The sequence below is a fragment of the Heterodontus francisci genome, chromosome 5 (assembly GCF_036365525.1).
Source record: "Heterodontus francisci isolate sHetFra1 chromosome 5, sHetFra1.hap1, whole genome shotgun sequence".
Classification (NCBI taxonomy): Eukaryota; Metazoa; Chordata; class Chondrichthyes; order Heterodontiformes; family Heterodontidae; genus Heterodontus; species Heterodontus francisci.
Genome location: NC_090375.1, coordinates 195,120,756 through 195,143,156, shown reverse-complemented (window position 1 = coordinate 195,143,156; position 22,401 = coordinate 195,120,756). Strand labels below are relative to the sequence as shown.

Here is a 22,401-nt window from a genome sequence, read left to right as displayed (position 1 = left end):
GCAGTTCTGAACAAGGTGACACGCTCTACATTATCCAGTCCCTATAGAATCCTAAAAAGAGCAATCACATCCCCTCTCAACCTTATTCACACATTAGTAGAAGATGCTTTCTTTCTGTTTATTAGGAGCTGGTTCAAATTCCACATTTCTCAGACTTTAAGACACATTGGGTGTGAATTCTCCTGGGATTATAATGTTACATAAGAACAGGAGGAGGCCTTTCAATCCCTCCCTCACTGCTGATCAGGCTCTCAAAATCATTTTTGCTCCACATCTAACAAAAATCTATTGATCTCAATCTTAAAAAGTTCAATGGATCCCCATCATCCGCAACCTTTTTGGAAGCAGAGTTATCAGATCCTATTGCACATAAAAATTTGGAAAGCATTGGTCACACTTTAGAGCATCAAAAGCAAAATGAATGAAAAAGCGAGTCAGTTGATTAATGCGGACATTAATTACAGATGAATTGCAGTTTGTGAGGAAAGTTTATAGATTGCCCTAGGGCTGGAAACGTAAGAGCACTGGCAATCTGCAAAACCTTCCTCAATTGGCCTCTAGATTTACAACCATTTGACTCTACGGCAACTCCCCTTCACCCATTATCTCTGTGCTTGACGGCCTTGATTTTAAAATTCTCATCCTTGTTTTCAAATCCCTCCATGGCCTCACCCCCTCCCTATCTCTGTAATCTCCTCCAGCCCTACAACCCTCCGAGATCTCTGTACTCCTCTAATTCTGGCCTGTTGCACATCCCTGATTTTAATTGCTCCACCCTTGGTGGCCGTGCCTTTAGCTGCCTGGGCCCTAAGCTCTGGAATTCCCTCCCTAAACCTCTCCAGCTCTCTACCTCTCTTTCTTCCTTTAAGATACTCCTTAAAACCTACCTCCCTGACCAAGCTTTTGGTCACCTGACCTAATATCGCCATCTGTGGCTTAGCGTCAAATTTTGTTTGATAACACTCCTGTGAAGCACCTTGGGCCATTTCACTATGTTAACGGTGCTTTATAAATGCAAATTATTGTTGTTGTATCCAGAAGACTCCTTTATTCTTTGGAGTTGGAAAGGGTTAATTGGCGAGTTAGTTGATTCTCTTTTCAGAAATATGCAGCAAGCCCACAACAGTTTCAAAGGTTTAATCATCCACCACTCGCTCTTGTAGTCATAATTGTTCATCAAGAGTTTGAAGCAGATCTTCTGCTCAAGGGGCAAAAGCTTTCACATTCCAGCAGAACACGTGACTCCAAATGACCTTGGATTTGTCATGTAGTTGGCATGTCACCCAGCCCTCCCAGGATGTGTGGGACTACTGAACCTTCTTCAGTGGCAGCTTAATTAGGCTTTCATTCTTATCTTCACCCATCAACATTTGTACAACATTTGAGTTATACTGTGACAATGGGAATCCTTAGCCTGGCCCTCCTAAAGTGCTGGGATCGCACAAACAATTTCACCCTCTGGGTCACTATAAAACTTCTAAAGGACCAATAGAGTGAGATCGTTCCAGATTCAACTCTCCCTTGCAGTTTCATTACATTTGGAGCTGGCTGACGGTTTGATGGAACAAAATTGTGAAACTATAGGGGACATTAAAGCAGCAAACTTCTTTTCTTGGGTTATGAGAAAGATATTTATATTTATCAATGATGTTAGTTCAAGACAACATATTGGCCCAGGACACTGGCAGGAACTCCCATGCTCTTCTTCGAAACACTATCGCTATTTATCCGTCAACCAACACCTAAAACAGATGATCTTTGTCATTTATCACATTGCTCATTGTGGGAGCTTGCTGTGCACAAAATGGCTGCCACATTTCCTCTATTACAATAGTGACTACACTTCAAGAGTGCTTCATTGGCTGTAAAGAGCTTTAGGATGACCCGAAGTCGTGAAAGATGCTAAATAAATGCTAGCTCCTTCTTTCTTTCTGCCGGTCTCTTAAAGGAGTGTTATAGTTATTGGGAGTCTGGTGGATGGGGTTGTACAAGAACAGAGGAGAAGGAGGCCATTGAGTATATGCAAGGCTAGAATAGACAGATTTTTGATCTCTAAGGGAATCAAGGGATATGAGGAGTGGGCAGGAAAGTGGACTGAGGTTGAAGAACAGCCATGATCTTATTGAATGGTGAAGCAGGCTCGAGGTGCCAAATGGCCTACTCCCATTTCTATTCCTTATGTTCTTATGCTCTTAAGAGCCTGTTCCAATTAGATTCAATTAATATCACAGCTGGTCTGTATTGTAACTCCATCTACCCACCTTGGTTCCTTAACCCTTAACACCTGTTGTGTATTAAGAGTAAAATTACATGAGGTCTCAACTGGGAGCAGCATGCTGGATACTTTTATTTACACCTCCCAACAGAGGGGGCAGCAGAGAGGCAGTATACAAAAGATATTACAATATACCACAATACCCCGACCCAACAAAAATCTATCGCTCTCAGTTTATGGGAAATAAGAGTCTACTGAGAGGGAGATTGTTTTCATTGACAACCTGGCAGCAATTGTCCATCAGGTTAGGACAGTCACATGGTGATATGAGACACATGTCTGATCTATGGCATTCTCCTTCCAATGATGTCAACGAGAGAACATTGAAAGCTACGGAGTGAATAATTCCACATCCTCATGGCCCAGAAATAGGCAGTCTAATTATTCTAAGAATCATAGAATCATAAAAATTTTAAGGCACAGGAGTGCAACAATTAGTCAGACAGTTAATCACCGATCGACTCTAAATGCAGCTGAATTAGCTGAATTGGATTGTGATGGTTGACCAACCATATGGCTATGGGCCTTTGCTTATTGTCCAATAATAACACAGGCTGATGCAAACCATGCACCCACAAGAGGCACTTCAGCTCCCCAGTGATTAATTCAGCAATGAGGAAATTGGCCTGTGCAGTGTCAAGCTGGTCCCATGCCTCTGTAATGTTAATTAGTAAAACATCACCATGCATGCCAGACCCCAGGCCCACACAGACATACTTGATGCCAAGAGTGGATCGTGTAACCGTGATGGTGCAATAGCTGGAACCTGAGTCAAAATAGGAAACATTTCTGGTTCAAAGAAAGTTCGGCATTTCTGGTTGATTAGCATGGTTCCATCAGAAATTACATCTCATGCGGTCCTTGCCAAGCCATACAGTTCATCATTGGAATTACCCTTTTAAACTCATCTGTTTGGCCATGGATCAGTCAGATTTGTTTAAGCTTCAATCCACTGGAATTGTTTGTAAATGACTCCCTGGAGGATGTGGTGCTAAATGCGTTGTTCCTGAAATGCTGGTGGTTAACTTTCTGCAATTAGAAAAAAAACTTGCATCTCTATAGTGCTTTTCATGACCTCAAGATGTCCCAAAGCATTTTACAGCCAAGTACTTTTGAAGTAGTCAGTGTTATAATGTGGCAAACGTGGCAGCCAATTTATGCACAGCAAGCCCCCATAAACAGCAGATAACCGATCATCTGTTCATAGTGATGCTGACTGAACGACTGTCCACAACACTGAGGTGAACTCCCCTGCTCTTCTTCAAAACAGTGTCATGGAAGCTTTTACATCCCCCTGGGACTGCAGTTAGGACATTGCTTTAACACCTCACATGACTTTTTTTTAAAAGTATTTTGAGACAGCAGTTCCGTGGTTTCGACACTGTAAAGGTACCTATTAAAACACTGTGCGATTCTATTGTTGTCGGAGAGTGCAGCGTGTGGATTTTATACAGAAAGCGAATTACTTTTTAAAATCATTCCAGCTCCTGTGGTGTCATTTTTCATATTGAATGGTGAATGTTTAAAAGATATATATTGCATTACCCCCACTCAGAGTGCTTGTGATGATCCTGACAGTGTCAGCGTGACACAGATCACTCCCCAAATCACCAATAGCACAGTCTGTCAAGCAGCTAGCAATAGAAATGATTGAAACTGTGACATTAACCTGGAGATAGGGCACTCGCTGATTACTCACTCCAAGTGCAAGTTTTTTTTTTAATCACTTCTACTTGGCAACTATGACACAGTGTAAATAATGACTGATAACGGAATCTTAATGTGGTGCGTTAACACAGTCAAAGTAATTTTGATTCCGTGTGCTTGTATTTACTTTCCTAAAAGTGAAACTTGGCCCTCCGCCATTTTGTAGCGAGACAGGATGTTACAAATATTTCTGTTATTCATAAATACATGGGAATAATGAGCCATAACTCCAGGGGATGGTACCAAATGTTCTGTGTCGCTGGATGGCACAGTGGGAAATATCTCAGAGAGACTTGCATTTCTATAGCACCATTCCCGACCTCAAGGTGCCCCAAAGTGCTTTCCAGCCAATGAAGTACTTCAGAAGTAAAAACACAAAATGCTGGAAATACTCAGCAGGTCAGGCAGCATCTTCTGATGAAAGGTCATCAACCTGAAACGTTAACTCGGTTTCTCCCTCCACAGATGCTGCCAGACCTGCTGAGTATTTCCAGCACTTTCTGTTTCTATTTCAGATTTCCAGGATTTTGCTGTTGTGCTTTTAAATTGTAATCGCTGATGTAATGTAGGAAACACAGAATCCAATTTGTGCACAGAAAGCTCCCACAAATGCCAAGGGGATTAGATTAGTACTGCACTGGGAGTGTTAGCCTAGATTTTTGTGCTCAAATCTCTGGAGTGGGGCTTAAACTCACTGAGTCACAGCAAAAACCCAATCTCTTCCATAGATTTCAAAATTGGCACCAATCTGCAATTCTTTCTTTGTAAACTTTCAACAGGTAATTAGAAATATCTGTCAGGCCACGGAGCAACTTTTCTTTTAACTAAAGTGTAAGTGGCATCTTAGTATTTTAATTCACAGCAAAATTTATCACAAATCCCTCAGTACTCAACAACTAATCCAAGAAAAATTATACTTCTGATTTGGCAGATTGAAAAGAAAGCAAGGGAACGGGCTGATAACTTGTTGCTGAGTCTTTATTTATACTGTTATTTGCTTGGTGCTTCATTAGAATTAAAGACAGGAAGAATATCACCCCACGTCTGTAAGCAGTTGTATATTTATTGGACCATCTTTAATCCGGCACTGTTCCTGTACCATTGCTGACACCTCTGGTCATGATGTAACCTGTCCCTCTGCTGACCAACTCCTTGTCCAGTCCAGAGATGCCTTTAATCATCTTGGGAGTAACTTCTCGGAGATCTCCGTTCTTTCTCAAGTGAAAAGTTCAGGGAAAAATCAAAGATCCCACTCGCTAATCAATGTGCAATGTTTGAAACGGCCTATTCAATAACACATGACGCTGATTCCATCAAATATCCCAGTAAGGAATGAGGGTTCCCGTTTCAATCGAATTCATGGAATCATACAGCACGGTGGGGGGGGGGCATTCGGCCCATCGTGCCTGTGCTGGCTCTTTGAAAGTGCTATCCAATTAGTCCCACTCCCCCTCCTCTCTCCCCCACAGCCCTGCAGATTTCAGATGGGCTTCGGGCCCATCCATTCTGGCACAGGGATTGATCTTGGCCTACAGATCTAGGCTAGACGTGCACACTCACACTCAGATGCATACAAAAGCAAAATACTTCAGATGCTGGAAATCTGAAACAAAAACAGAAAGTGCTGGGAATGGTCAGCAGGTCAGTCAGTGGAGAGAGAAACAGAGTTAATGTTTCAAGTCTGTGACCTTTTTATCAGAACTGAGGAAGGTTAGAAATGTAATAGGTTTTGAGCAAGTGGAAGGGGTGGGGGAGGGGTGAAGAAGAACAAAAGGGAAGGTCTGTGAGAGGGTGAGAGGGCAGGAGAGATTAAATGACAAAAGGTTTCATGGTACAAAGCCAAAGGGACAAGTGAAGGAACAAAAGGTGTGTCTAGATGAGTTGTGAATGACAGGATAGCAGCCGTCTGAACACAAAGTAAAGGGATTAAGAGCGAAACGAGAGAAAAAAAAACTGAACCAGCAAAAAAATCACAAAACAAAATGGGGCAGAGGTTATGATCTAAAATTGTTGAACTCAATGTTGAGTCTAGAAGGCTGTAAAGTGCCCAGTCAAAAGATGAGGTTCTGTTCCTCGAGCTTGCATTGAGCTTTGTTTGAACAGTGCAGCAGGCCAAGGACAGAAAGGTCAGAGTGGGAGCAAGGTGGAGAATTGAAATGAGAGACGACTGGGAAGCTCAGATATGTACACACTGACTCACACACACTCATACTTACAGGACTATCTGCTGCCTGGATGTTTTTTAGTCCGAAGATTTGCTTGCTCTTTTTATTACGGTATTGTAAGGGATGCAAAGGGGATCACAGAATCGTTACAGTGCAGAAGGAGGCCATTCGGCCCATCGTGTCCGCACTGGCTCTCTGCAAGAGCAACTCCCTCAGTTCCATTCCCCCGCCTTCTCCCCATAACCCTGCACATTCTTCCTTTTTCATATAACTGTCTAATTCCCTTTTGAATGCTTCAATTGAACCTGCCTCCACCACCTTCTCAGGCAGCGCAGTCCAGACCTTAACCACTCTCTGCGTGAAAAAGTTTTTCCTCGTGTCACTTTTGCTTCTCTTACTAAATACTTTAAATCTGTGCCCGCTCGTTCTTTATCCTTTCATGAGTGGCAACAGTTTCTCTCTATCTACTCTATTCAGACCCCTCATGATTTTGAATACCTCTATCAAATCACCTCTCAGCCTTCTCTTTTTCACGGAACACAGTCCTAATTTCTCCAATCTATCTTCAAAACTGAGATTCCTCATCCCTGGAACCATTCTCGTGAATCTTTTCTGTACTCTCTCCAATGCCTTCACATCTTTCCTAAAGTGTGGTGCCCAGAACTGGACGCAATACTCCAGCTGAGGCTGAACTAGTGTCTTTTACAAGGAAATGCGTGTAGCTCAGCACATCAATGCAAAAGACAAGGCTGAAGCATTTGCAACCATCTTCATCCAGAAGTGTCGAGTGGATAATGCATCTTGGCCTCCTCCTGAGGTCCTCAGCAACACCAATACCAATCTCCAGCCAATTCCAACAATGTGGAAAATTGCCCAGGTATGTCCTGTCCACAAAACGCAGGACAATCCAATCTGGCCAATTACCAGCCTATCAGTCTTTTCTCGGATCATCAGCAAAGTGATGGAAGGTGTCATTGACAGTGCTATCAAGCATCATTTAAACAGCAACAACCTGCTCATTGATGCTCAATTTGGGTTCTGCCAGGGCCACTCAGCTCCTGAGCTCATTGCAGCCTTGGTCCAAACATGGACAAAAGAGCTGAACTCAAGAGGTGAGGTGAGAATGACTGCCCTTGACATCAAGACAGCATTTGACCAAATGTGGCATCAATGAGACACAGCCAAATTGAAGTCAATGGAAATCAGGGGGAAAACCGTCTGCTGGTTGGAGTCATACCTAGCACAAAGGAAGATGGTTGCGGTTGTTAGAGGCCAATCAGCTCAGTCCCAGGACATCACTGCAGGAGTTCCTCAGGGTAGTGTCCTAGGCCCAATCATCTTCAGCTGCTTCATCAATGACCTTCCTTCAATCACAAGGTCAGAAGTGGGGATGTTCGCTGATGATTGCACAATGTTCAGCACCATTCGTGACTCCTCAGATACTGAAGCAGTCTGTGTCCATGTGCAGCAAGACCTGGACAACATCCAGACTTGGGCTAATAAGTGGCAAGCAACATTCACGCTACGCAAGTGCCAGGCAATGACCATCTCCAACAAAACAGAATCTAACCATCTCCCCTAGACATTCAATGGTGTTACCATCGCTGAATCCCCCACTATTCTGGGGGTTACCATTGACCAGAAACTGAACTGGACCCTCTACATAAATACTGTGGCTACAAGAGCAGGTCAGAGGCTGGGAATTCTGCAGCAAGTAACTCACATCCTGTCTCCACAATGCCTGTCCACCATCTACAAGGCACAAGTCAGGAGTGTAATGGAATAATCTCCACTTGCCTGGATGAGTGCAGCTCCAACAACACTCAAGAAGCCCGACACCATCCAGGACAAAGCAACCCACTTGAACGGTACCCCATCCATCACCTTAAACATTCACTCCCTCCACCACCGACGCACAGTGGCAGCAGTGTGTACCATCTACAAGGTGCTCTGCAGCAATTCACCAAGACTCCTTCGACAGCACCCTCCAAACCCGCGACCTCTACCACTTAGAAGGACAAGGGCAGCAAATGCATGGGAACTCCACCACCTGCAAGTTCCCCTCCAAGTCACACACCATCCTGACTTGGAACTATATCGCCGTTCCTTCACTGTCGCTGGGTCAAAATCCTGGAACTCCCTTCCTAATAGCACTGTGGGTGTACCTACCCCACATGGACTGCAGCGGTTCAAGAAGGCAGCTCACCACCACCTTCTCAAGGGCAATTAGGGATGGGCAATAAATGCTGGCCTGGCCAGTGACACCCACATCCCTTGCAATGAGTTAAAAAAAAAGAACTTTATTACAGAGCGAGTAGTAATGACGCTGCCTATGAGGGTGGTGGAAGTGGAGACAATTTATAATTTCAAAAGGAAATTGAATGAGCCCGTGAGGGAAATAAACTTGCAGGGCTATGGGGATCAAGTGGAGGTGTGGGACTCACTGGATTTCTCTACAGAGAGCCAGCATGGACTTTTTAGAGATACAGCACTGAAACAGGCCCTTCGGCCCACCAAGTCTGTGCCGATCATCAACCACCCATTTATACTAATCCTACACTAATTCCATATTCCTACCACATCCCCACCTGTCCCTATATTTCCCTACCACCTACCTATACTAGGGGCAATTTATAATGGCCAATTAACCTACCAACCTGCAAGTCTTTGGCATGTGGGAGGAAACCGGAGCACCCGGAGGAAACCCACGCAGACACAGGGAGAACTTGCAAACTCCACACAGGCAGTACCCAGAATTGAACCCGGGTCGCTGGAGCTGTGAGGCTGCGGTGCTAACCACTGCGCCACTGTGCCGCCCTTGATCGGTTGAATGGCCTCCTGTCCTGCTGTGCCGTAAATGGCTCTATGGGCTGGATTTTACCAGCCCTCTGGATCCGGGCTGGTAGACGGTGGGTGGGGGGGGGGGGTGTGCGGGGGTGGCGTGGTTGGTGGTGGGGAACATGGCGTGGGAAGGCAGGGGTGGAGTGCCCATCATCTTTCTCCCGCCATGCCATTTTACCAGCAGTGGGGAAGGTGGCGGATGGTCCACCCACGCAGACGCCAATGGAACCTTTAAAGTGGCCAATTAAGGGCCTCTTCCCGCTGCCACTGGCAATTGGGCACTCTGTGGCCCATGGAGGGGGCCTGGCAACAATGACTGCCCCCACAGCACCTGCCCCCCCCCACCCCACCCCCATTCTCTTACCTCTACCCACCTCGCCGGGGCCTGCCAGACCCCACTTACCTAGTTGGGAAGGTGACCTGCTCCCCTCTCTTCTTCCAGGTGCAGTCCCAGCAGTGGCCACCACTCCCAGTGGTGCTGCTGAGACGGAAGAGCTGCCGGCCCTCTGATAGTCGAGCAGCTCTTAAAGTTGGGCGCCCAACCTTTAAAGGGACGGGAGCCCCGACGGCAACTAATTAGTTGCCAGGCAGCCAGAAAATGTGGCTTGGGGGGGGGGGGGTCCCTCAAACGGTTGAGGCGGGATTACCCCCGGCTTTCACTGCACCGACAAAATTCTGGCCGATGACTCTATAATTCTACTGGCACCGACCACAAGTGTGAGCGCCAGTGTGAATTCCCATTAACTGACTGCGCATTTCACAAGTGCTGACTTACCTGCTGTGCACTCTCGATTCAGGTTTTCCACAGTCCCCGGCTTCTTTGATCTTTCGCCAGAGAAGCAACAGCTCACCCAGCACTCACAGTGATGGGGAGATAGGGAAACACACGTAAACCCTTGCATGGTCACGGTGTCACATCCTGGGGACCGGGAGAGGTCAGTCCAGTGATGCAATTCAGGAAAATGTGTGCAGGGATTAGCAACTGATTAACCCAATTCTGAATCAGTTTCAGCGCTTACTGCTCCCAAGGGGTGATCCTGCTGGAGTGAGTGGGGTATCTCACAGCATGCTGTGGTAGTTCGACCCAGCCTTCAGTTCAGAAACCATTCACCCTCTCACTTGCTGGGAGTGTGAGCTGCCCCACAGCGAGGGGCAACCAGGCATCTGGATTCTCAGTAAATGATGGAACGAACAGTCTGTCTCCTTAACCAGTGAGTTTTAAGAATTGAGAAAGACACAGAGGAGAGACAGAGAAGAAAATTGGATGAATTAGAGTCAAATCAGGCCCTGAAAAAGAAATAAAGAGGGAGTTAAAGAAAGATTGGATTAAAAGAGAGAGGAGAGAAAGGAAAAGTAAAAAAAAAAATCAAGATTAAAATTTCACATTTTTGCAATCTCCAAAAACAATTTACTTACTACCTGAGGGAATGAGACTGAACAGTTTAAATTGTTCCCTTTCTGGGCCAGAGGTTTACCAGCATTGCATTCACGATTATCACATTGTTAAAGGGTTCTTACGCTGTTAATTATCAGCTTGAACTTCCTGCGGTGAGTTTATACGTAAATCCTGCAAGTTCTTAAAAATAACGGGGAGGTTGAGGACGAGAGGGTGTTTGTGTGAAGCAAATTGCGGAGCAGCATAAATCGCCCAAGAGGTTCTGGAGATGTGCTACTCAGGCTGTATCGCTTCATCCCCTGAACCTGCTGGCTGATCGTGCATTAAAAGGGCACATGTCGTTAAAGCACTGTTATTATTTCAGCAAGATTCAGTCCCAACAGTATAAAAGAATTTGGGTCATTTCGGACAGGTTTATTCATCCATTGTAAATTTCTACTTGCTGTTGCAATGTACAATTTAAATAGCCTCACATTACAACCCCCCCGAGGTAAAGTGTGAAAACAGCAGAAATGTCAAAGGTGGGAAATATTTGGTTTAGCAGTATTTGCGGTGTAGGTACAACGTTTAGTCTATGCTTGGTCTAGCAGGAGGTTCTGTATCTTGCTGTCCCTCCTTTAACAGGTAGCTGATCTCAGACTGAGTATTTCCATCTCACCTCCTGTGATTAACGGGAGAGTGCAGTTTCGATAATATGGTAATGTTGAACAATCACACCAAGGGGAATGATCTAGTGCTGAAAAAAAGCACCTGCCACAAGCAGGCGGGAATGAATTGGAAGAGTAACTGCACAGGAACTCCCTCGCCTCCAATAATTATTAAAGAACACTGCTTCACATCGTTCTTAAAGTGCACACACACCCACACACACATCCATACACACTTACACACACTCACACCCACACCCACACACACATCCATACACACTTACACACACTCACACCCACACCCACACACACATCCATACACACTCACACCCACACACACACACACATCCATACACACTTACACACACTCACACCCACACCCACACACACATCCATACACACTCACACCCACACACACACACACATCCATACACACTTACACACACTCACACCCACACCCACACACACATCCATACACACTCACACCCACACACACACACACATCCATACACACTTACACACACTCACACCCACACCCACACACACATCCATACACACTTACACACACTCACACCCACACCCACATCCATACACATTAAACACACTCACACACACACCCACACGCACATCCATACAGACTTACACACACTCACAGCCACACCCACACACACATCCATACACACTTACACACACTCACACACACACATCCATACACACTTACACACACTCACACCCACACCCACATCCATACACATTAAACACACTCACACACACACCCACACACATCCATACACATTAAACACACTCACACACACACCCACACACACATCCATACACACTTACACACACTCACACACACTCACACACACTCACACACACACATCCATACACACATACACACCCACACACACATCCATACTCACTTACACACACTCACACACACACCCACACACACATCCATACACACATACACACATACACACACTCACACCCACACACACATCCATACACACTTACACACAGTCACACACACACTCACACACACACCCACACACACATCCATACACACATACACACACTCACACCCACACACACATCCATACACACTTACACACACACATCCATACACACTTACACACACTCACACCCACACACACATCCATACACACTTACACACACTCACACACACACACATATCCATACACACACACACTTACACACACACACACTTACACACACACACTTACACACACATCCATACACACACTCACACCCACACACACATCCATACACACATACACACACTCACACCCACACACACATCCATACACACTTACACACACTCACACACACACACATCCATACACACTTACACACACTCACACCCACACACACACACACATCCATACACACTTACACACACTCACACAAACACTCACACATCCATACACACTTACACCCACACACACATCCATACACACTTACACACACTCACACAAACACACATATCCATACACACTTATACACACTCACACACACACCCACACACACATCCATACACACTTACACATACACACACACACTTACACACACTCACACACACACCCATACACACTTACACACACATCCATACACACTTACACACACACACACATTTACACGCACTCACACACACACACACACACACATCCATACACACTTACACACACACACACCTACACGCACTCACACACACACACCCACACACACATCCATACACACTTACACACACTCACACACACACCCACACAGACCCACACACTCACACACACATCCATACACACTTACACACACACACACATTTACACGCACTCACACACATACACCCACACACACATCCATACACACTTACACACACACACACCTACACGCACTCACACACACACACCCACACACACATCCATACACACATACACACACTCACACCCACACACACATCCATACACACTTACACACACTCACACACACACACATCCATACACACTTACACACACTCACACCCACACACACACACACATCCATACACACTTACACACACTCACACAAACACTCACACATCCATACACACTTACACCCACACACACATCCATACACACTTACACACACTCACACAAACACACATATCCATACACACTTATACACACTCACACACACACCCACACACACATCCATACACACTTACACATACACACACACACTTACACACACTCACACACACACCCATACACACTTACACACACATCCATACACACTTACACACACACACACATTTACACGCACTCACACACACACACACACACACATCCATACACACTTACACACACACACACCTACACGCACTCACACACACACACCCACACACACATCCATACACACTTACACACACTCACACACACACCCACACAGACCCACACACTCACACACACATCCATACACACTTACACACACACACACATTTACACGCACTCACACACATACACCCACACACACATCCATACACACTTACACACACACACACCTACACGCACTCACACACACACACCCACACACACATCCATACACACTTATACGCACTCACACACACACCCATACCCATACACACTTACACACACACACTTACACGCACTCACACACCCACACACACATCCATACACACTTACACGCACTCATACACAGACCCACACACTCACACACATCCATACACACTTACACACACACACTCACACACCCACACACACATCCATACACACTTACACACACTCACACACACACCCACACACACATCCATACACACTTACACACACACACTTACACACACACCCACACACACATCCATACACACTTACACACACTCACACACACACCCACACACACATCCATACACACTTACACGCACTCACACACACACCCACACAGACCCACACACTCACACACATCCATACACACTTACACGCACACACACCCACATCCATACACACTTACACACACACACTTACACACACTTACACACACATCCACACACACATCCATACACACATACACACACACACCCACACACACATCCATACACACTTACGCACACTCAAACACACACACACCCATACACACTTACACACACTCACACACAAACACACACACCCACAAACACATCCATACACACTTACACACACACACACATCCATACACACTTACACACACTCACACACACCCACATACGCAACCATACACACACACACCCACACACACATCCATACACACTTACACACACACACACACACACACATCCATACACACTTACACACACACACACACATCCATACACACTTACACACACATCCACACACTTACACACACTCACACACACCCACACACACATCCATACACAGTTACACACACACACTTACTCGCACTCACACACACACACTTACACACACTCACACACATATCCATACACACTTACACACACATACACACACACCCACACCCACTTACACACACTCACACACATACCCACATCCATACACACTTGCACACACACACTTACACGCACTCACACACACACCCATACACACTTACATACACTCACACACACATCCACACACACATCCATACACACTTACACACACCCACACAGACCCACACACACATCCACACACTTACACACACACACTTACACGCACATCCATACACACATCCATACACACCTACATACACACCCACCCACACACACACACATATCCATACACACTTACACACACACACTCACACACACATCCACGCACACATCCATACACACTTACACGCACTCACACACACACCCACACACACATCCACACATCCACACACACACACACACACACACATCCACACACACACCCACACACACCCACACACACATCCACACACTCACACAGACCCACACACTCACACACACATCCACACACACATCCATACACACTTACACACCCACACACACACACCCACACACACACACACATGCACACACACACCCACACACACATCCAAAAACTCACTCACACATCCACACACACTTACACACCCACACACACACACCCACACACTCACCCACACACACACCCACACACACACCCACATATCCACACACACATCCATACACACTTACACGCACTCACACACACACCCACACACACATCCACACACTCACACTCACTCACACACCCACATATTCACACACACACTCACACATTCACACTCACACTCACACTCACACATTCACACCCACACATGCCGACACATTCACATACCCACACACTCACACTCACGCACACACACAATCACACCCACACATTCACACACATGCCGACACATTCATACACCCACACACACACGCTCACACACACACACACACACACACACACATACACATACACGCACACACCCACACAAAACATCCACACACTCACACATTCACACACACCCACACACACATCCATACACACTTACACACACATCCATACACACTTACACACACTCACACACACACACACACTCATACACATTCTTTGTGTGAGAAAGTGCTGCCTGATTTTGTTCTTAAACAGCCTGGCTCTGATTTTCAGGTTATGCCCTCTTGGACTTCTCCAACAGAGGAAATAGTTTCTCTATATCTACCCTATTGAATCATGTTATCATTTTAAACTCCTCAATTAGATCACCCCTCAGTCCTCTAACCTCAAATGTATACAAGCCTGGTCTCTGCAACCTTTCCTCAAAATTTACCCCTTTTATTCCTAGTATCATTCTGGTCAATCTGCACTACACTCCCTCCAAGGCCAATATATCCTTCCTGATATGCGGTGCCCAGAACAGAATCCAGTTACTCCAGATCAGGTCTGACCAAGACTGTACATCTGAAGCATCACTTCTTCCACTTTGTGTTTCAGCTCGCTCGAGATTATGGCCAACATTCCACTAGACGTTCCGATTACTTTGTGCACCCGTGCGCGAGCTTTACACGACACGTGTACTTGAAAAGAAAAGAAAAGGTTTATTGCACGGAAGGAGTCCATTCTGCCCATCATGTCTGTGCCGGCCAAAACGGAGCCCTCCAGCATAATCCCATTTTCCAACTCTCGGTCTGTAACCCTATAGGTTACGCCACTTGGACGCCCAAATCTCTTTGCTCCTCCACAACTATTACTCCCTCTCTCACACTAGTGACACAATATTCCAATTTGTCTTTCTTGAATCCATAGTGAATGGCCTCGAACGTGTTCATATTGAACTCCATTTGCCACAGATTTGCCCGTGCACTGCAGCTAATTTTGAATATACTGTAAAGGGGATACTTGGGAGGCGATGTGTAATGGGCGACCAATCCAATATTGAGTCACCCAAAGTCAAAACTACTCCCTCTTAGTCTATCTATGTCCCTTTGTAACGTCCAGCTACAATCTACTCAACTAATATAGCGTCCTCTGCAAAGTTGGCTAAAGAACTCGATTCAAATTGTCTCTTGGTAATAAAGAACATGAGTATTGCTGAAAACAGAGACATTTTGTCGAAGCAATTTAGCAATTATTAATTTAGCAATCAGCACTCTCTTCTCATACAGTATAAATTTGTTGCTTTCCCTTACATTGATATTCTTGCACATTCTTGTTGATGAGTGCAAGACGATAAGCTTCAATAAAATGTCTCTGATTTCAGAAAAACTCAAACTTTCTATTCCTTCATCCAAGCCATTAATAGCTAGATGGGGAAAATCTGAGGCCCCAGTACAGATCCCTGAAACCCTGGGGAACATCTTTTGTCACATCCCACCAATCAGACTATATTCCCTTTACCACTGTTCTCTGTCTCCTACAATCCAACCAATGAACAACACACGTCACAAGGGTTACCTCCAATTCCATTGTGCTTTTCATCAAATGCTTCCTGGAACTCCAAATAGACAACCATCCACAGACACTGCCCTATCCACCATGCTAATGGCCTTTCACAAATCCATGTGTGATCTCTGATCAGCTCCTAATTGGCCAACTGTTCAACCACATTGTCCCCGATGACAGATTCCAGAAATCGCTCCAGACCTCACGCTAAACTCACAGATCTATAGTTACCTGGTTTCTCTCTCCCTCCTGTCTTAAATAATGACATTTGATTCACTTGAGTGTCAGGGACACTCCCTTCCTGACCCCCATCCCCCCACTCACCTACCACTTCCCGCCAGTTTCAGTTGGGCAACCAATCGGGTATCGGGTGGCGGGGGGGATGCAAATAAGCCCCAGGAGTGAGTGAATCATACTGGCCTCACGCTGCCAAGGTCTGGGATGGGGTTTAGTGCCTGAATCAGCACCCGCCCACCCAGAGTTACAGTCAGGGCTTCAGACGGTTCACTCTTCGCTGAGATGAGAATTGGCGTTTTTTGCACACTTTGCGACACTTGGCGTTACAAAGAATTACATTGAATTTAATGCACAGAAACAGGCCATTCGTCCCAACTGCTCCATGCTGGTGTTTATGCTCCACATCAGTCTCCTCCCACCCCTCTTCATCTCACCCTATCCACATAATCTATTCTTTTCTCCCTCAAGTGTTTATCCAGCTTCCCCTTAAATGTATAGCTGCTATTCACCTCCACCACTCCCTGTGGTAGCCAGTTCCACATTCCCACCACTCTCTGGGTGAAGGTTTTCCTCATAAGTGGAAACATCTTCTCTATGTCTACCCTCTCAAACCCCTTTCATAATCTTTAAGATTACTAATCGGTTCACCCCTCAGCCTTCACTTTTCTAAAGAATAAAGCACCAGCCTGTTCACCCTTTCCTGCTAGGTATAACCTCTCAGTGCTGTTATTGTCCTTGTCAATCTCTTATACATCTTTTCTAATGCCTCTATCTGTATAATACAGAATCAGCGCAGTGTTAACAAACACTGGACAGTTGTGTAGCTCGAGTGGAAGTTCTGAGTGACAGGGGTGGGTCAGACATCGGCTAGAGCTGTCGTTGCTGTGTGAGGGATGGGGCGGGACTGGGTTTGGACGGTGCGGGGTTCCTGCAGAACAGAGACTCAGCCACTTTGAACAGTTACTTGGACTTTACTTTTTCCAAGTTCAGATCTACCGAGAAAAACAGTGGAGGGCATTTCGACTTTCGATAGACAGAGAGGGAACATGGAAGAAGGTGTGTGCAATGGGTGGCTGGTCCAGTACCATTCTGCCTTAGACTATCAGCCCAAGTGACTCCAGCAGTGTGCATTGAGTTACAGATTCTCCATTTCATGGAGCAATGGAATAGCAACTGAGAAACCATTGTAACTCTTTGTGGCTGCTGAGTGAATACTTCTAGAAGTAAAGTAAATTAACACAAAAGCTTGCTATTGCGACAGCTCACCACGGCAACAGATACTGCGAATTCTGTCTGATTCTCTTGCGCAAAAGCATTTTGAAAATGTCACTCGCTCCCCCCAATGCTTCTCACTCTTTCTAACGATGGTTTATGCTTTCATACAGTCCCCAGTTGGAAACACAAGGCCATGGGGGTGAAGACGCTCATTTTCCAAACACACACATATATATATATTGTTTTTGCTTAAAAACTATTTGTACTGTCAGGACTTCTACCCATGCAATCACCTGTGTGTAACCAGTGTGTAACTGTGTTACTGGTTCTGTTTCTTGCAATGATGAGTGTTGGATCTGGTCCCATGTTTACGGACATGTTTATACACAGAGCAGTCTGGAAGTGAGGCCAGATTGAAGCTCGACTGTTCGAGGCTGAGAAGATTCCCACTCCACCCCCCTTCCCCACCTGTCTGTTCTCAGCCCTCAGTAATACTTCAGCCACTGTGCAGCTCTGGGTTTTTGATGCATTTACAGCAAGTGAGCAAAAAGCACCGAATGACAGCTCTTAAAACACCTATTTGTTCCGTAAACACATACAAATAGGGAATGTACACCAAACATTCAACACAAGCTGCGCACAGCAATTAAACCACACTTTACAAGTCAAGCAGAACGTTATGGGGTGGATTTTGACTTTTGTGCAATCATGTGATCTGGGCCATAGCGAATCGGTAGTCTCGTTTTTCATTTCTCCCTAATTTTACTTCCATTACAGTCAACGAAATGAGATGTAAAGCAGAGCTTCTGATTCGCTGTCACTCTATTTATAGAATCATAGAACGAATCGTAGAACGGTTACAGCACAGAAGGAGGCCATTCTGTCCATCATGTCTGTGCTGGCTCTCTGCAAGAGCAGCTCACCTAGTCCCACTCCCCCACCTTTTCCCTGTCGCCCTACATTTTTTTCTTCTTCAGGTGCTAATCCAATTCCCATTTGAAAGCCACCATTGAACCTGCCTGCACCACACTGTCAGGCAATACATTTTAGATCCTCTTGTTGCATTGCATTATAACACAAGGTCAAAATGACTCCCATCTTTAACCTGCACAGATAGTTCAAAGCATATTGTTTCACAATACTGATGGAACACAATCTATAACCTGCACAAGTCATTTAAACCACATTCATTCATATAACATCAAATTACCTACAGCCTATCATCTGTGGTTGAACAAAACATACTCCGTGTATCATAAAACAAAAACAATCCACGTCTAAAAACACAATAGCATATAGAGAGAGGGAGACAGACAAAGAGAGGGGGGGGCGATAGACAGACAGAGGGGGAGGCAGAGAGAGGCGGTGACAGACAGACAGACAGACAAAGTGGGAGGCAAGCAAAGGGAGAGGGAGACAGACAGAGAGGGAGATAGACAGAGAGTGGGAGATAGACAGAGAGTGGGAGACAGCATATAAAATATACACAGCATATACAACCACATAGCATAGCTGGCTCGAGAACAACTCTCACAACACATCTCTATTCAATCAGCTTCAAGGATACCCAGACCCATTGAAGTATTGTAAATACAGTAGCACCCCTGATAAGATTGAGCTTCTGACTAACATCAGCAATTCTTGTCAAGATTCACCAGTTTGATCAGAGCTCCAGTATCACTGAAGACACAGCCACTGTGTGTAAACCTCAAGTTCAAACTGTTTACCAGCAAGATTTATAGCTCACCTGAGTTGACCCAAAGTGTTCAATCCAAGAACCACTTTGAGGAATGAACTGTTCATTCCAATGCACAGGAGATTGTTTTTCACATGCCATGTAACGGTTATCCAACACAACAACACACTGGTGTTTATATACCGCCTTCAATATAGCAAAACATCTTCACATGAGCAATTATCAAACAAACTACTGACACTGAGCCACATAAGGAGATATTAGGACAGGTGACCAACAGCTTGATCAAGCAGGTAGGTTTTAAGGGAGGAAAGAGAGGCGGAGAGGTTTCGGGAGGGCGTTCCAGAGCTTAGGGACCAGGTAGCTGACGACATGGTCACCAATGGTGGAGCGATTAAAATCGGGGAGGCACAAGAGACCAGAATTGGAGGAGTGCAGAGATCTCGGAGGGTTGAGGAGCTAGAGGCGATTACAGAGATAAGGAGGGAGTGAGGCCATGGAGGGATTTGGAAACGAGGATGATAATTTTAAAATTGTGGTGTTGCTTAACCAGGAACCAATGTAGGTCAACGAGCAACAGGGGTGATGGGTAAACAGGTGATGGTGTGAGTTAGAATATGAGCAGCAGAGTTTTGGATGAGCTGACATTTACAGAGGTGGGTAGGCGGGAGGCCAGTCAGGAGTGCATTGGAACAGTCAAGTCTGCAGGTAACAAAGGCATGACATCCTACATTAGTTCTTCCATCGTTGGCAGAGATGGATGTTCTTGGCAGTTTCTACGTGGCCGAGAATCCAGTTCACGTTGAGGCACAGGCAGCGGGAGGCTGCACGCACTCGGGCGCCGACATTATAAAAGAGACGGAAGTCAGAACGAACTCTTACCTTCCGCAGCCACTGCGTGTTGTTGTCCGACCTGCTCTCCAGCCGCTGCAGCTTCTGCGAGGGCCACTCCTCATCTTCCCGGGGCGCGTCCTGCTGGAGGGAATTGGTACTGTGGGGTTCGGGAGTCCCGCGACAGCCCCCCTCGGGTTCGGGCAGGACGAAAGTGTAGCTGCACGCCCCATGCTGGACCCTGCTGAGCCTCCTGCGGCCTCCCTCTGTCCCTCGTGATTGACCGCTACAGCCTGCGTGAGCCAGCGCAGCACACAGCAGAGCCACGGAGAGAGAATCTATCGGCCACATTCCCTCTGCTGACTGCCGTCGCTCCTTCCTTTAGCTTTTCTCTTCAATCCTCACAGGAAAAACTAATAAAACGTAGGGAAGCAATGGACAACTATTTGCTCCTTAAGTGCAGTTGCTTCAACAAGTTTTAATTTTGAATTAGACAGTGCAGGTGATTTAAAAAAATAAGTTTTGTTCCAAAATATAGAAGATCAAGTAAGTGAAAGTCTGTATTTCCCCTTCTTGATCTTACTTGATGTCTCACTCACTTCAGCACCAGACCTTTAATGAAAGCACTCGGCCGTTTCCCAGTCTGTTGTAGGTTAAAGCTGCTTCAGCCCATGTACTGAGCTCCTGAGTGTACTCCCCAGCTTGATCCTGACTGAACAACTCAGCGTAGGTTCAGGCTGGAGAGAGGCGTGCAAAGACTTTGACAGGAATGTATGCGCCACTATGTTAAGGATGTCTGATACCCCAGTTGCACAGGGATCATCTTACAAAAAAAAAACACAGCTTACATGACCTCAAGCATGTGCAGAAGTCCAGCCCCCACCCCCGCCCCCCTCCCTCGTCCTTATCTGTTCCAGTCCCACCTTTCAGTTTCCTTTTGATATGCCATGAGTGAAATCTTTTAAGTTTTCTTTGGGCATGACGAAGTTCAGAATCCGGAGGTTCTGTTCAGAAGCTGCTGACCACATTTTGGTGATATTATGTTGTAGTGAACAGCAAAGTTACTGCAGGCAATTAGAATAAATTACATTGCTCTATGAACTGTTCAGTATCCAGCTGTTTTAATAAAAGCAGAGCACAGTCGGAGATTACAGTGAATTCCTTATTATTTTGCTGCTTTCCCCTTTGGTTTGAATTCCTGCCAAATGCTGACAGGCTTGTCAACTTCTGCTTTTTTACACTTTCAAATCTGTAGCTTAACCTCCTCTCTCTCTCACTCACTTCCCCTCACTCTCTCTCTCTCTCACATTCACTCTCTCATTCTCACTCTCAATCTCCCTCACATTCTCTCTCTCTCACACACACACAACATTCATTCTCTCTTTCTTTCTCTCCCTCTCATTCTATTTCACATTCTCATTTTCTCTCTCACACTCATTCTCTCACAATCTGTCGCACATTTTCTCCCTTTCATTCTCT

At 45.6% G+C, this 22,401-nt stretch overlaps 1 protein-coding gene and 1 long non-coding RNA gene across 2 annotated transcripts in view; both read right to left on the bottom strand.

The window, feature by feature from the left end:
* The window catches only part of LOC137369664 (angiopoietin-1-like), a 248,447-nt gene extending 226,841 nt beyond the window's left edge, over positions 1-21,606 (bottom strand). Inside the window, exon 1 of the mRNA XM_068031003.1 lies at positions 20,974-21,606. Coding sequence (XP_067887104.1) covers positions 20,974-21,273 — 300 coding nt within the window. The 5' untranslated portion in view covers positions 21,274-21,606. The remainder of the gene's footprint in view (positions 1-20,973) is intronic.
* On the bottom strand, positions 4,943-9,895 carry LOC137369663 (uncharacterized). The gene is made up of 2 exons (XR_010974995.1): positions 9,764-9,895; positions 4,943-5,193 (listed from the first exon to the last, which is right to left on the bottom strand). It is a non-coding gene; the product is annotated as an uncharacterized lncRNA (long non-coding RNA).
* Positions 21,607-22,401: the final 795 nt, after the last annotated feature.